The sequence below is a fragment of the Cottoperca gobio genome, chromosome 11 (assembly GCF_900634415.1).
Source record: "Cottoperca gobio chromosome 11, fCotGob3.1, whole genome shotgun sequence".
Lineage (NCBI taxonomy): Eukaryota > Metazoa > Chordata > Actinopteri > Perciformes > Bovichtidae > Cottoperca > Cottoperca gobio.
In genome coordinates, this window is record NC_041365.1 from 14,831,583 (window position 1) to 14,846,518 (window position 14,936).

A 14,936-nucleotide genomic window follows, 5' to 3' on the forward strand; every position below is an offset into this window, starting at 1 on the left:
ATTATCAGAAGCATCAGTAATAACATTAACAAGAATATTGAGAATCTGTTATTTTTCATAAAAAGACACAATGAAATACAAGTATACATGAAGACAAGCAGTCCGTTGTTCTGGGCTGCTTGAACATTTTGATTGGGTAGAGATAGCTTGTGCACAACATGGCAGCAGTGTCCCAGGTCACCGAGCTTTGTTGTTATTTAATCACTAAAGTATACTCTCAGATCGTTTGTTGTGTTAATGAAGGAATTCTCACGGGTGATCAATGTTTAAAATTGGTTTTCAGGTTACAGTTAGTTCAGTTTTGCACAACATTCTTGTCTAATAAACTTAATAACGGTCCCTGTTAATGATTCCTACAAAATACCTATTATTATATTAACTTGGTGAAACCATTGCAGGTGCTCATAATTAGAATGAATATCACGAGTAATGGGCGAGCATGGATTAAACTACAGACAAAAGTTGTGTATTTATACATTACAGAAAGATACATATTTTCCTGTAGTGTAACCAACTTTTGGGGAAATTCCCAAACTTCTCAGGCCTTGAAAGTATCATTATTTTGCAGGCTCTGGAGGTTATGGTCCATCAGCTCTAAAGGTGACCTGGGAGACAGCCAATCATTTGGTACTTGTTAATTTGAGTTCCTTTAGTTTCCATATAAGCTTTACACAGGACATACTTCCCTTTTACAGATGAAAAAAGTATTTTCTATCTATTCTATGTACAGCATACTGCAATACAATAATGCCTCAGATTGATAATAAGGTGGATAACATGTGCAATAGTTATAATGAAAGTATTACTAATATGTATGAAAAGTTCTTTAAAAAAAGATTGATAACAGTACCTGTCAGACATTTTTATCACACAATCATTATTTCCCAACTACTGAATATGATGAGTCGGGCAGTCTTTACTACTATTGGAGAATAGTAAACTGTCTTTCTTTGAATAGTAACAAGAAACAAAAAAATGGGACAAGAACGCTCTGTTCGGACTTCTCTCTCTGTTCCCTTCACATTCATGCATCACTTTGCTTTCTCTCTGACTGTTCACACGTTCCTCTGTTGGTAGAAAAATACATACATTATGATATATTAAAAAAAAGTACAATAATGACAAACATAGACATGAAGTACAAGCTTCATCAAGTGCTTTCTTGTTGACCCCTCCCCCCCACCCACAACCGTTTCTCTCTCATGTTTTCATCTCACTCTGCTGCAGATTCCTCATATTTAGTGCATTCTTGAACCGGTCCGTCTCTTTTGTTCAATACTTTGGGGTCCGACGAAGAAATGGTTCCTCAAATCCTGTCTGAGGTGAGCGTGAATAAGGGCATCATGATTGGGGAAGTGAACACTTTGAGATTCAGCCCCAGGTTTTAGCCCTATCCAATAATACACCTCATTGTTTTCTTTCTCCTCTTCTTTTGTGGTCTTTTCTAAGGCTCCAATTCAACGTTTCTGATCCAACCTCTGTTGTAAGAGGTGTCATTCAAAAGTCATCCAGACTTATTTACTCATTCCTTCTTTACAGTCTTTCGTCGTTGATTCCTTGTCTTGTTTCTCTACCTTGTTTTGGCTTGAACTAAATAATGGAGAATGTTCAGATTAATGTGATCTGAATGTGCTCAAAAATGACACCGTTCTCTGGACCATAAATGTGCAGAGAGTAGTGTCATTTTTTATTTTACAAATATTTTACATCTTCATCCTCCAATGCACCATTGCAAACAATGCAATAAAAAAAGAGAAAGGAAACCAGTGAGCCTCTTTTATCAAAATTCTCTGCTGCGGACTGCTGGTTTTGGATAAGTGTCTTAATTGTGTTTTAAAAAGGTCGACTATAGAGAATCATAGTTGAAAAAAGATGAAATTAGACTAATCATGCTTTTGTGGAATTCAGGTCTGGATTCAATCATTCTTAATGGTGTAAAAGCCAAAAGTGATCTCAGATTAGGTTTTGGTTAAGTCTTCACAAACTGGAGGAATGGGCTCCAGACTAACTAACTACTTATATCAGTGTCCGAGACCAGCATTTCTACTGAGAGATACTTGGCACAAGTGGGCTCAGGAATCGAGAAGCACATTGTAAAATATCTGTGTTCTAACAAGTAATTTAATGTTGTACTCAGAGTTAAGGCTTCTTAAAATGAAGGAAAAAATGACATAGGGTGAATTAAATTAAATCTTGTATCCACCCTATGTGCCATTTTCTTCTTGCCTAAGAAGACAATGATACTGAGGACAGTTAAATTACTTTTATATATGGACCTTTTTACACTGCAGACACAATTAGAAATTCCTTGAACAGAGTGTGAAGACGCAGCCTATGAGTTCATGTGCTCCACCTGTATGGCTGATGTGGAGACAGTGAGGCAGAGGTCTTTGTGAGCCACTGGCAGGTCTGCCACAGTAACTGGTTTGTACTGGATCTCGCTGGCTGACACTGTCTTGTACTGGTGCAGGTCAAACGGGCATTGAACCACAGCTTCTGTGGGCTGCTGAGTTTGCTGGTAGCTGCCTGGAGGACCAGGGTTAGGGTTCTGGCTGTTGTTGTTTGGGTTAGTCTGGCTTTGGAGCTGACCCGCTCTGCCTGCACCTCCTCCACCACCACCTCTCCCTCGGCCACGGCCTCGGCCCCTGCCTCCGCCTGGCGTAAGGCCCTGGGCCTGCTGAGCAGCTAACGTTGCTGCCACTGTTAGCGGGTCGGGGTTGTGCTTCCTCATGTGTTTCATTAGATAAGTCTCCTATAGTTGGGGAGAGAGAGACAGAGAAGAAGAAGACATGATGGCAGCGCTACTACAAAAATAACTACATACAGTATATTCTCCATGCCTGTAATTCCTGTCCACTCTCTCCTTGGGTAGACTCCAGAAGAAGGGTCTTAAAGTTTGAAAGGACCCCTCTTACTCGGCTAACAACCTTTTTAATTCCCTTCCTTCTTACAGAAAACCAAGAAGCATGAAGCCAGAACATGCAGGGTCCAGGACAGCACATATCCTGAAGCTGCCGCCTCCTTAACTTTACAAGCACAGCACTGCAGGTCACTGGGCAGGTTCAATAAATGAGCAATATAGGGCAAATGTTTTTAATGCACTTGAAGCATTTCCTCTAGTGCAGGGGTGGGGAATCTCCGGCCTCCGGGCCGTGTACGGCCCGCGAGACCATTTGATCCGGTCCTCGAGGTAATTCATAAACACACGGAAAAAAATCAACTCGAAAAAACCCCAAAGAAATTTAGACAGCAACAGAATAAAACAGGCGACTGTTTTTCCTGGCAAGGTCAGGTTCCTTGAACACAACACGTGGTCACGTCATGTCAAACTTCAATATTAAGCGAGACTGTCATTGACATCAGTGAATGCAGCGTGGCGAGTGTAAAAAAGAGAAAGGTGGATGCAGAATGGACGAACGATTATTTATCTGTGGAAGTAAAAGGCCTGTGTGTCTAGTTTGTGTGGACGCGCTTGCGGTGATGAAAAATAATCTTGAGAGTCATTAGACCACGAGACATGCTAAACTGCACGAGCTGAGAGGACGAGTGCGTTTGGATAAAGTTAACGCTCTTCGGCGGAGTTTGGCCCAACAAGCAGCTCTCTGCAGAGCGTAACATACAAACATGGAGAGATAGATCGGTAGACCACCACACCAAGAACAGACTATTCCACCACTGCTGTGCAATTATCACTGCCATTTACAATACTCACTTTATTTTCTATCAACCACCTGGTACTTATATTATATTTTATTATATTTAATTATTGTTTACTGCCTTTTTACTTCATGTGTTCTTTTGCTGTGACAAGATACATTTCCCCGTTGTGGGACTAATAAAGGATTGTTTTCTGATTAAACAGAAGATACAGGGATAAAACAGTTGCTTTTTTGCATTTAGCATAAAAGAAAGGTGAAATGAAAAAAATATGTGCAGAGGTTATGAATTCAATAATTAGTACGGCCCTCGAAGGATGTTGCATAAAATAACATGGCCCTTGATAGGAAAAAGGTTCCCCACCCCTGCTCTAGTGGGTCATTTATTGCTGCTGCTAATTTCCCTACAGGTGCTAGTGTTTTTATGTGTTACCCATTTGATGTATGCTTTTATAAATATTTTATGGGTATGGATATACATAACTGTTCTATACTTTGTTTAATGTAGTATGTGCTTTATGACTGTGTTGCTTTACTATCTAAAGCTCCCTCAATCCATCATGTTGATGTGGCAATACAGTCCTGAATCTTGAATCCTTATTTATCTTCTGTCCTAGTGAGACCAGAGTCTGTGCAAAGTGTGAACTACTGTGTGTCCGATGTGTGATTGACAAGTCTGAGAGCTTACCGAGGTATAGGATCGGTTACAGAGGCCACAGGAGAACAGCTTGGCGTGCTTGACGGTGTGTGTGGACAGGTGCACCTCTAGGCTGGCAGCATCTGTGTAACCACGGTTACAGTTGTGGCACTTGAACGGCTTATCTTTGTTGTGCTGCCGACGGTGAGACTGTGGGGAGAGGAATAAACAGACATTAGCACGATCAATACGTTATTATTTCCAAATACACAGTGTTTCACAATTTGATGTTGAGAAAATGTCCACAAAAACCTCCATTTGATTTCATATTTTCTAGCAAACATTTATTCTTCAAACAGTGGAAAAATGAATCGACGGGCCAAGAAGAACATTTACCTCGATCCTAACTACACTGGAAATATTTTAAACTCAGATTGTTTCTTTTAAAAGGACTGAAATACAAAAAAGGTCAGGTCAGTTGAGTTGCTGTGAATGAATTTACCTGTAGGTTGGACAACTGAGTGAAAGCTTTTTCACAGCCTGGGTGGTTACACTTGTACGGTCGGTCACCGGTGTGAATCCTGAAAAATCACAGTTAGGCCCTATTAGTTGATTACAATATAAATGATACTTTATTGCTGCACTTGCTGAAAGAAAATTAAAATAAGAGGTGCAAGTATTTAGTATATTTTCTCTTATCCAAAGCAACATATTGTACATACAGCTGTGTTATGCCAATTAAAATGCAGTGTGGTCATTCCTCCTTAGACATCTGTCACTTACCATCAATTACAAATAAAAGTAAACATATTAAGGGTATTTTAATGGCATTAAAATCATAGCTTTGTCGCTCAATCTCTTGCTTTTCCTAGCACAAAAGAGTATTATGTCTACTTGTGAAAACCTTTGTGGTTATTTGTGCCCCTTCAAAGGTGTTTTACACACCAAACCCTGCCCTGAGACTATTTTGGACTATTAAGTGTGGCATCAATAATAACTGTACAGTATTAACTCACCAAGGCAGGAAATAACCATAAGCCAGGTCTTGGCTGTGGCTGATAGGTGACCTGTTTTTTAAAGCCACTCTTAATGTCTGATTTGATTTATTAAAATATATTGTGTCCTGCCTGACAACACAGCATGCATCCCAAATTTGAAAGATGTTACAAAACACACACAAACTAAAGTGCTAAAAGAAAGCAAACAACCACAATGCCACAACTCTGTACACACCTGCTCCCATAAATGCACACATAAAAACACAAGCGGCCATTGAAACCCGCCCAGCCCGGACCAGTACCGTGTGTGCTGCTGTAGGTGACTGAGCTGCCTGAATGTTTTCTGGCAGTAGGAGCAGGCGTAGGGCTTGGCCCCGGTGTGGATGCGGATGTGCTGGGACAGGTAGCTGGAGTTGGCAAACGACTTGGAGCAGTGAGGACACTTGTGGGGCTTGGACTCCGTGTGGTTTCTAACACGGGACACCGGGGTTGGAGGGGTGAGGAGGTGGAGAGAGAGAAAGAGAGAGAGAAACAGCGAGAGATTTTTAAGCTACAGCATGACCAAACTTCACGATTAACCAAATCATGCGTTAAAGTTAACAGGATCTGAGATCAATTGTGTCGATCATAGATCACTAAGTTTGAAAGTGTGCTCTTTGTGCTGTGTCTGAGTCGTGAAAACACAGAACAAAAACATACAGCAAGCACAGTCACGCTTTTCTCTTTCTCTCTCTCTCCATTGGTGTGCCCTGCTTTGAGTGTGAGTGTGTCTATGAAATGTCTGGCTCTGCTGCAGCCAAGTTGAAATGTAAATTCAAGACGTGTGGCAGGCCAGTGGTGCGCATCGTCCCATTTAAAATGAATGTCCTGAAACCCCCAAAGAAAACCCAGTGCATGGCAATACGGGAAAGGAAAACATGAAGAAGGTGAAGGACAAGGTCAAACGTGAAATTTAAATATTTATCATGAGTCATGACGGCATGAATGGGAGACAGGTGCTTTCATCTCTTACATTGTAACAGTTACAGGTAAAACCATTCTAAATGTTTAGCAGCTTTATCTCTTTTGTAAATATGATCATGAGGGTGTGTAAAACATGTAGGCTGACTCAGTGCAGTAAAAGAATGGAAAAGGCAATAAGGAATGTGTATTGTTTTAAGGAGGTCAATATTGTGATTTAAAGAACAGAATGACTTTTCCAGCTGACAACATTTTCACTATGTGGTAATCAACTTTGTCCTTTGTAAAACGTAAACAGTGTCATTATCGCCTCAATGTTATTTTAGACAAAATTCTATGTTCGCAGCTTTTTTAATGGGGATGTTGTAACATTACAAATGGCTCCAATGACAGTGAATGGTCTTCAGAAGGTGCCTCAAAGTAAAGAGGGGATGTTTGAATGAGTTGTGTGAAAGCAGAGGAGGATGCAGAGAAAATAGAATAGCTAAGATAAGACAACATGCATGCAGTACCAAGCCACACCTGTGACACTATCACAACACCAACCCCCCCGCTAAATGAAGGTTTATTTTGGTAGTAACTGGTACTGTAAGTGGACCTCACTGTAGCATGTATCTACCCAGTATGTATTCTGCAACGATTTTAACTTGTAAGTGATCAAAGCAACTGTTAAATGTAATGAAGCTGGCTTCCTGTCCTGATAATGAATCGGTCACCAGAAAGGAAACCCTCTTCATTGATCAAGACAGAAAAATAACGAGCTTAGAACCATTTCATTTAAGTTTGGTGTACGTGATGCACCTTCAAAGGTGATGTTTAGACTTTCTGAACTGTCAACACTCTCAAAGGACCCTGGCACATCCCCAAAACACCACCCCCCTCCTTCATCAGTCACCACACACACACACACACACACACACACACACACACACACACACACACACACACACACACTCACTTTAACAACAAAAGACACATGCACAAGCAGGCACAAACACACACAGGACCTCACAAACACACTCAGTCCAGTACCGTGTGTGCTGCTGTAGGTGACTGAGCTGCCTGAAGGTTTTCTGGCAGTACGTGCAGGTGTAGGGCTTGGCCCCGCTGTGGATGCGGATGTGCTGGGACAGATAGCTGGAGTTGGCAAACGACTTGGAGCAGTGGGGACACTTGTGGGGCTTGGCCTCCGTGTGGGACTTGGAGTGGATCTGCATGTCTGACTTGCTGAAGAACGTCACTGCACACATCCGACACCTTGGCAAGTGAGGAGTAAGAGAGAGAAGAAAACCTTTATGGGGATTTAATGTAGGATTAGATGAAGGCTTAAAAAGTAGAGACTATAGTTTCTGTTTGGGCAGATTACCTGTTCTAAATGTTCAACAAAATATCTGTGAGGCCACAAAAGATAATGATTTTCTTTAATCTAAATATGTTTCCACTACCTGTAGGATTTGGGGCCATCTTTGTTGGTGTGCTCATCCTCATCATTTGACAGGTCATACGGGTCAGCAGTGTGGTGCTAAAACAATAACAACCTTTAAGTTTTGACGGGACAAACACTGACAATCTATAACAGTAACAGCTAACACAAAAGATTATAAGCAAAGAATAAAAGAGGCCCTCACCTGTCCACCAGCGGCGAGGTGTGCCAATATTAATGCATCACTTCCAGGAGGGAGGACCCCAGCCACTCTGCCCATCATCTGTTTGCCCTTCCTGCCTCGCTTTGACATCGGCATGACGACTGCGGAAGGGACAGCGATGTCCTCCTTCTTGTCTGGAAACAAGAGAAAAGTAAAAAGAGAGGAAGGGAGAGTTGGTGAGTGTTGTGTGAAGACAACATCTGTCACACGGAAAGATCTGACGAGATCAGTCCAACACATCCAATACAAGAGTTGTTATGTAGTGAGGCGCTGCGATGCTCAAATCTTACAAAAGAGTAGCGACACACAGAAGTGTGATCAATACATGGTGGATCGAAAACAGGAATTTCTTGTGTGTCTGGCCTTCATTCACTTTGATCTTATTTCAGGAGATGAAATGTTTTAAGAATTCAAAATACTGAGAAAGAAAAGGTTCATCAAAGTTATTTCAAATTCTCTTGGATCAGTGTGTGTCACGGTGCCCTCGAGCAAAGTGCTCAGTCCCACCTGCTGCACTGGAGCTGCTCAATGGCCAGCAATGTTCACAGTGGGAAGGTTTTAGCTGTTGAGTTTAACTGTGCGGATTGTAATGCAAGACATTGCTGTAAAAGCATGCAAAATATGTTCCTTGTTAAAATATGAATAGCATAAACTTTGAAAATATGGATACCTTTAAATGCAGTTGCATTTCACATGTGGAAATGACTGAAGTGACAGTGAACTGCGGCTGTGTTTTACCTGTATTTGTGTGGTGCACTGCAGATACTATCATGGTGGTGGCATTGGGGTGTCCAGCTACAAATGACTGTGTGGAGACAGTGGGGACCAGTGTGCCTTGAGGGGTGGTGATCACTAACCCCGCTAAGAGGAAGAGACAAACTGTGATGTGGCTGTTGGTCAAAACTAACATTTTACATTCGGCTAACATTCCTACGAAGAGGAACTAACAATAGGTTCACTGTCCGAATAACCTTCAATACAGACACTGACAACAATTAAAGCCACACAAACACTTTGTATAAGGGTCAAGCCACAGCACTAACACAATTAGACTTTTAGACTATAATCTTGAACATTAAAACTGCTTACAAACTGATAATACTGATATTGAATACAAACAGATTTATGAAAAGGAAGCAGCTACAGTTGAATATTTATAGTATTGCTGACTCACATGAACCCATCTTAAAGTGATACCAACAAACAAATATAGTGACATGATGTTGATGTATAAAAATGGAGAGGGGGTGCCATGACTCAGGAATGGAAGAAGAAATAGCAGCCCGCTCACCTGCAGTCATGATACCTGTAGAGGAAACAGGCACGACTGTGATGTTCTGGGTGGTGTGTGACTGGTGCAGGTGTCCGCCGAGCACACTCATACTGCCGCCACCACCTCCTTCCTGTTTGGGGACCAACCGAACCCCGGACACTGCGTCCATTGAGCCGGGGGTAGCGAGCACAGCCGTGGGGTAGTGGGGGGAAGAGGCGGAAGACGCAGAGGCGTGTTGGAAGGAGGACGCATTGGCCTTCTCGTGACCCAACTGCTCCTTTGCCTTGTTCAGAAACATGGCGTTCTCGATCTAGATAGAGATGAGTAGAGGGGCGTGTCGGTGGTAAGAGGAAGGAAAGGAGGAGGCATGAAGTTATAAAGAGGAAAGAAGTGCGGGATGGGTGAGGGTAAAACATTGGGAGATGTAGGATCACAGGAAGTGAGAACAGGAAAGGAAGATGAAGGGTTAAATGCCATGAGAGATGAGGAGTAAAGAGAGGTGAGGAGTAAAGAGAGATGAGGAGTAAAGAGAGGTGAGGAGTAAAGAGAGAGATGAGGAGTAAAGAGAGGTGAGGAGTAAAGAGAGGTGAGGAGTAAAGAGAGGTGAGGAGTAAAGAGAGGTGAGGAGTAAAGAGAGATGAGGAGTAAAGAGAGGTGAGGAGTAAAGAGAGGTGAGGAGTAAAGAGAGAGATGAGGAGTAAAGAGAGGTGAGGAGTAAAGAGAGATGAGGAGTAAAGAGAGAGATGAGGAGTAAAGAGAGGTGAGGAGTAAAGAGAGAGAGTAAGAGAGGTGAGGAGTAAAGAGAGATGAGGAGTAAAGAGAGTGAGGAGTAAAGAGAGGTGAGGAGTAAAGAGAGATGAGTAAAGAGAGGTGAGGAGTAAAGAGAGGTGAGGGTAAAGAGAGGTGAGGAGTAAGAGAGATGAGTAAAGAGAGGTGAGGAGTAAAGAGAGATGAGGAGTAAAGAGAGGTGAGGAGTAAAGAGAGGTGAGGAGTAAGAGAGGTGAGAAGTAAGAGAGGTGAGGAGTTAAAGAGAGGTGAGGAGTAAAGAGAGGTGAGGAGTAAAGAGAGATGAGGAGTAAAGAGAGGTGAGGAGTAAAGAGAGAGATGAGGAGTAAAGAGAGGTGAGGAGTAAAGAGAGATGAGGAGTAAAGAGAGAGATGAGGAGTAAAGAGAGGTGAGTAAAGAGAGGTGAGGAGTAAAGAGAGGTGAGTAAAGAGAGTGAGGAGTAAAGAGAGATGAGGAGTAAAGAGAGGTGAGGAGTAAAGAGAGATGAGGAGTAAAGAGAGGTGAGGAGTAAAGAGAGGTGAGAAGTAAAGAGAGGTGAGTAAAGAGAGGTGAGGAGTAAAGAGAGGTGAGGAGTAAAGAGAGGTGAGGAGTAAAGAGAGATGAGGAGTAAAGAGAGGTGAGGAGTAAAGAGAGGTGAGTAAAGAGAGGTGAGGAGTAAAGAGAGGTGAGGAGTAAAGAGAGGTGAGGAGTAAAGAGAGATGAGGAGTAAAGAGGATGAGGAGTAAAGAGAGGTGAGGAGTAAAGAGAGGTGAGTAAAGAGAGATGAGGAGTAAAGAGAGGTGAGGAGTAAAGAGAGATGAGGAGTAAAGAGAGATGAGGAGTAAAGAGAGATGAGGAGTAAAGAGAAGTAAAGAGAGATGAGGAGTAAAGAGAGATGAGGAGTAAAGAGAGGTGAGGAGTAAAGAGAGATGAGGAGTAGAGAGGTGAGGAGTAAAGAGAGATGAGGAGTAAAGAGAGGTGAGAAGTAAAGGAGAGGTGAGTAAAGAGAGGTGAGGAGTAAAGAGAGGTGAGGAGTAAAGAGAGATGAGGAGTAAAGAGAGGTGAGAAGTAAAGAGAGGTGAGTAAAGAGAGGTGAGGAGTAAAGAGAGGTGAGGAGTAAAGAGAGGTGAGGAGTAAAGAGAGATGAGGAGGTAAAGAGAGGTGAGGAGTAAAGAGAGGTGAGTAAAGAGAGGTGAGGAGTAAAGAGAGGTGAGGAGTAAAGAGAGATGAGGAGTAAAGAGAGGTGAGGAGTAAAGAGAGGTGAGGAGTAAAGAGAGGTGAGGAGTAAAGAGAGGTGAGGAGTAAAGAGAGGTGAGGAGTAAAGAGAGGTGAGGAGTAAAGAGAGGTGAGGAGTAAAGAGAGGTGAGGAGTAAGGAGTAAAGAGAGGTGAGGAGTAAAGAGAGGATGAGGAGTAAAGAGAGGTGAGGAGTAAAGAGAGGTGAGGAGTAAAGAGAGGTGAGGAGTAAGAGAGGTGAGGAGTAAAGAGAGGTGAGGAGTAAAGAGAGGTGAGGAGTAAAGAGAGGTGAGGAGTAAAGAGAGGTGAGGAGTAAAGAGAGGTGAGGAGTAAAGAGAGATGAGGAGTAAAGAGAGATGAGGAGTAAAGAGAGGTGAGAAGTAAAGAGAGGTGAGGAGTAAAGAGAGGTGAGGAGTAAAGAGAGGTGAGAGTAAAGAGAGGAGGAGTAAGAGATGAGGAAAGAGAGGTGAGGAGTAAAGAGAGGTGAGGAGTAAAGAGAGGTGAGGAGTAAAGAGAGGTGAGGAGTAAAGAGAGATGAGGAGTAAAGAGAGGTGAGGAGTAAAGAGAGGTGAGGAGTAAAGAGAGGTGAGGGAAAAGAAAGATGATGATAAACAAGGTGAACCATGTGTATGAAGTAGGAAGGCGAGGCACATTGGAAGAAGATGCAAAGGACAAGGGAAAGGACAGAAGAGGAGGAAAGAGAATAAAGGACAGGATGGAAAGGACGACACAAGGGTGGAGGAGGAGAAGAGGAGTCAAGGATAGGTTACGTTTATTTAGAGAAAAAACAGAGGAGCAGACGGAGGTGATATAGGCGGCAAGAAAGATGGGTGAGGCAATAAAGGAAAATATGTGTGATGAAGGGACAAAGAAAGTAAGAAGAGAAAGGAGAAGGAGGCAAAGCAGAGGGGTAATGAGGGAATAATAATGAGTAAGATCCATGTGGGGAGAAAACCGCATTGGAGAAGAAGGCAATGGGAGAAACGATTGAACAAAGGCAATGTGAGACGCAAAAAGTGAACGAAAAAAGGGGAGATGAAGAGATGAGAGGGAGAGGAGTGATCAAGTGTACCTTCCCCATGTCAAGAACTCATATTCAAACCACTTTTATGTGAGACTAAACCAACTTCACCGACTAGGCGAGCATTATTCCGTGGTGTTGTTAACTACATGTTTAGGGTCAAATCGTTTTCTGGTGTTATGTAATGTTTAAAGTATTTCCAGTCAATGTGATAATTCCGGGGCATCTTTTTGACAGCACATACCACTACACCATGTGTATTTCAAGACATTTCCAACAATACGGTTGTCTCTACCTGTCCTTGTACAGTGGGGACGGGAGACCAAAAGTATGATGAGTTGAAATGGGAATCGTCCATTATTTCTGTAATTAAAAAGCAACACACTTAGAAATCACCTGTCCTCCTCCTCTTCCTCCTTCTATGTTTTTTGTTTTTTTTTACTTTCACGTGAAACGAGACCATGCGTGGCTGCATTTCAATCATCTCAGTTTGTTTCCTTTCCATGTATCCTTTCCTTTGGATGACACCGAACATGTCTCAGGATCAGTGAGTAGTACGAGCCAGCAGCTGCTAAATTTGAGTTGTGGCTGGTTGATTGTAAATCAGCCACTTTAATGGGCAAGCAACCGTTGTTTTGAGGGATCCCAGTTCAAAAGTGTAAGATGGTGTTACAAAACTGACTGGTTAAAGAGAATTGTTTTTAGGTTTATGCTGTTATTTATTATTTGATGTTATATTTGATCAGATTAATAGAGAAGAGGATGTGAAAGGAATCAGGCAAAGATGTTCAATCCCAGGGTGGATGGATATATTTAAAACAAATAATCTACAGGAGGATAGAAGAGGCAAGAGTTGAGAAAACACTAACAATAATCAGTCTTTGAGGCTTTTGATAATGTTTTGCAACACAGCCCATGCACTTCATCACTAGTCTCTTACACAGTTTGCATTGCTATTAACAAATTACACAATCTTAGAGTTGTTGCTTTATCAGTGTTAACGAGTCTAGTTTTGGAATTCAACCCAACGCTGTGTCAAAATGTTATAACTATTTATTGACTGGAAAGGTAACACAGCGATGTGTGTTCTTTCAAACTAGATGCTATTACACTATGTGTTGAAAAATGATATCCTTTCTAAGAGTGCATATGGTTTGTTGAAGACAAAACTGACTGTTTAAAAGACTGCTGTCTATCTTTTCATTATCAAACCTCTGATCTTCTGTTTCCCGATCATCTCCCACTGACACATAGGCAACATGTTTTCTGTAGCACAAAGAAGGAAGTTTCATAGTTTCATTGTTCTATTTTGGCATGCGTTTTCACTTTATTTCCACATACTTTGCTACTGTTACAGACCAATAGTAAAAAATAAGTTTTGAGGTTTGGATCTGTATGCATGTGAAGATTGTGAATGCCATGCATAGCCATATTGCTCACATGCCAAGAAAAGCAAGCATGTAATTACATGTTAGTAAAGCTGAACTGACATTTAATATAACTTAGAACTGTTAAGACCTTTAGGGGAGTATAGACCCATGAAAATGTAATTTCAGCAGAACAACGTAATACACTAATACAATTAACTGTGAAACTGAGGTAACGATGTATTCCATGCAACACATTCGCAATGCGTAACTCAATGCATGTTTTACGTTGAGTCTGCATGAGCCTCCTCTCCCCTCTGCAGTTGCACAACCTATAAATAAATAATGGGGCAAGCTTCTAAGGCAAATTGAATAGACTCCCACAGGCTGTAGCTATTTTACATTTCAAGGTCCGTTATTAGTGAAATACAAAGTCAATGTCTCAGTGCTCTGGAGAGCCATGATAGACGAGGGGCACAGCTAGCTGGCGTTAGCCGTTATTTGAGAAAGTCTTGTAAATACGAATTTGTCACAAGTCGTTAAATATCGGAGCCCCTTGCCAAGCGCACAGCACAGATGTGTTACACTGCACCTAACCAGCTGCCAAGAGCTTAATGGGATATCTGGGTTATAAACAAACATGGCGAGCGTTAGCTGGTTAACGCAACAAGACCAGGGGAGCTAGCTAACTTGCCTCCATTAATTTTCTCCTTTTGTTCGCTGGCTCGCTCTAGCTACAAAGGAGGCCTGTATATTCATATGCTTAACTAGCTTGCTGCTTAGTAAACACAAACATCCTTGCTCCCTACGCCTCCATTCCTCACTCCCTGCTCATCTCGCTGAGAGAAAATAAAAAAAGAGAAAAAAAAAGTCTCGAATAAAAAAAAAAAACGAAGACTGAAAAAAAAAACGTCGACGCCGTCGCCTCTGTAGGAGACGCAGCTTCATGCAGACTTCCGGCGGTTGGGGACGACGGCACTCTCAGACACACTGAAAATAACAGTTAATTAACAGCCGACTATGAACTCCAGTGTTAATTACCGGTTAAATCGATTCCCCTTCAACCCCCCCGGAGCCTCCTCGGGTCGGGACAGTTGGGAAACTTTGTCCAAATCCGCCCCTCAAACCCCTCAGATATGCCTTTTTTTTTCTTCCTTTTTTTTCCTTTTTTTTTCTCCCTCCAGCTCTCCTCAGCAGAGTCAAGTTAGTCAAATGTAAACAGTTGCGTTTCCGGTCACATCTTTCAAAAATAAAACCCATATTGATTATATCCATTGCGTTTTAATAATAGTTCCAATGTAAAAAAAAAATGATATAACATGAATGCCCCAAAAAAATCATGTAAGTCATTATAACCAGTAGCTTTCTCAAAAATAATG

At 42.0% G+C, this 14,936-nt stretch overlaps 1 protein-coding gene across 6 annotated transcripts; it reads right to left on the reverse strand.

Moving 5' to 3' along the window:
• Nucleotides 1–1,194: 1,194 nt before the first annotated feature.
• Nucleotides 1,195–14,731, reverse strand: znf384a (zinc finger protein 384 a). 6 transcript variants are annotated; one of them, XM_029443542.1, is made up of 12 exons: nt 14,599–14,729; nt 13,403–13,456; nt 12,486–12,553; nt 9,189–9,480; nt 8,636–8,758; nt 7,880–8,031; nt 7,697–7,773; nt 7,284–7,508; nt 5,594–5,761; nt 4,796–4,874; nt 4,345–4,503; nt 1,195–2,752 (listed from the first exon to the last, which is right to left on the reverse strand). In XM_029443542.1, the coding sequence occupies exons 2-12, from the start codon at nt 13,449–13,451 to the stop codon at nt 2,333–2,335; spliced, it is 1,812 nt and encodes a 603-aa protein (XP_029299402.1). In that variant the 5' UTR covers nt 13,452–13,456; nt 14,599–14,729; the 3' UTR covers nt 1,195–2,332. The 6 variants fall into 6 exon arrangements, with proteins under 6 accessions (XP_029299402.1, XP_029299403.1, XP_029299406.1 ...); XM_029443543.1 differs by lacking the exon at nt 13,403–13,456 and having other exon boundaries at nt 14,599–14,730; XM_029443546.1 differs by lacking the exon at nt 8,636–8,758.
• Nucleotides 14,732–14,936: the final 205 nt, after the last annotated feature.

Coding starts and splice junctions, on each gene's coding strand:
- znf384a (XM_029443542.1), bottom strand. CDS start 13,451: ATGTTGCCTATGTGTCAGTGGGAGATGATCGGGAAACAGAAGATCAGA. Junction 7,774..7,879: donor ACCTCGCCGCTGGTGGACAG/GTGAGGGCCTCT, acceptor TTATTGTTTTAG/CACCACACTGCTGACCCGTA. Junction 4,504..4,795: donor CTCAGTTGTCCAACCTACAG/GTAAATTCATTC, acceptor CTCTCCCCACAG/TCTCACCGTCGGCAGCACAA.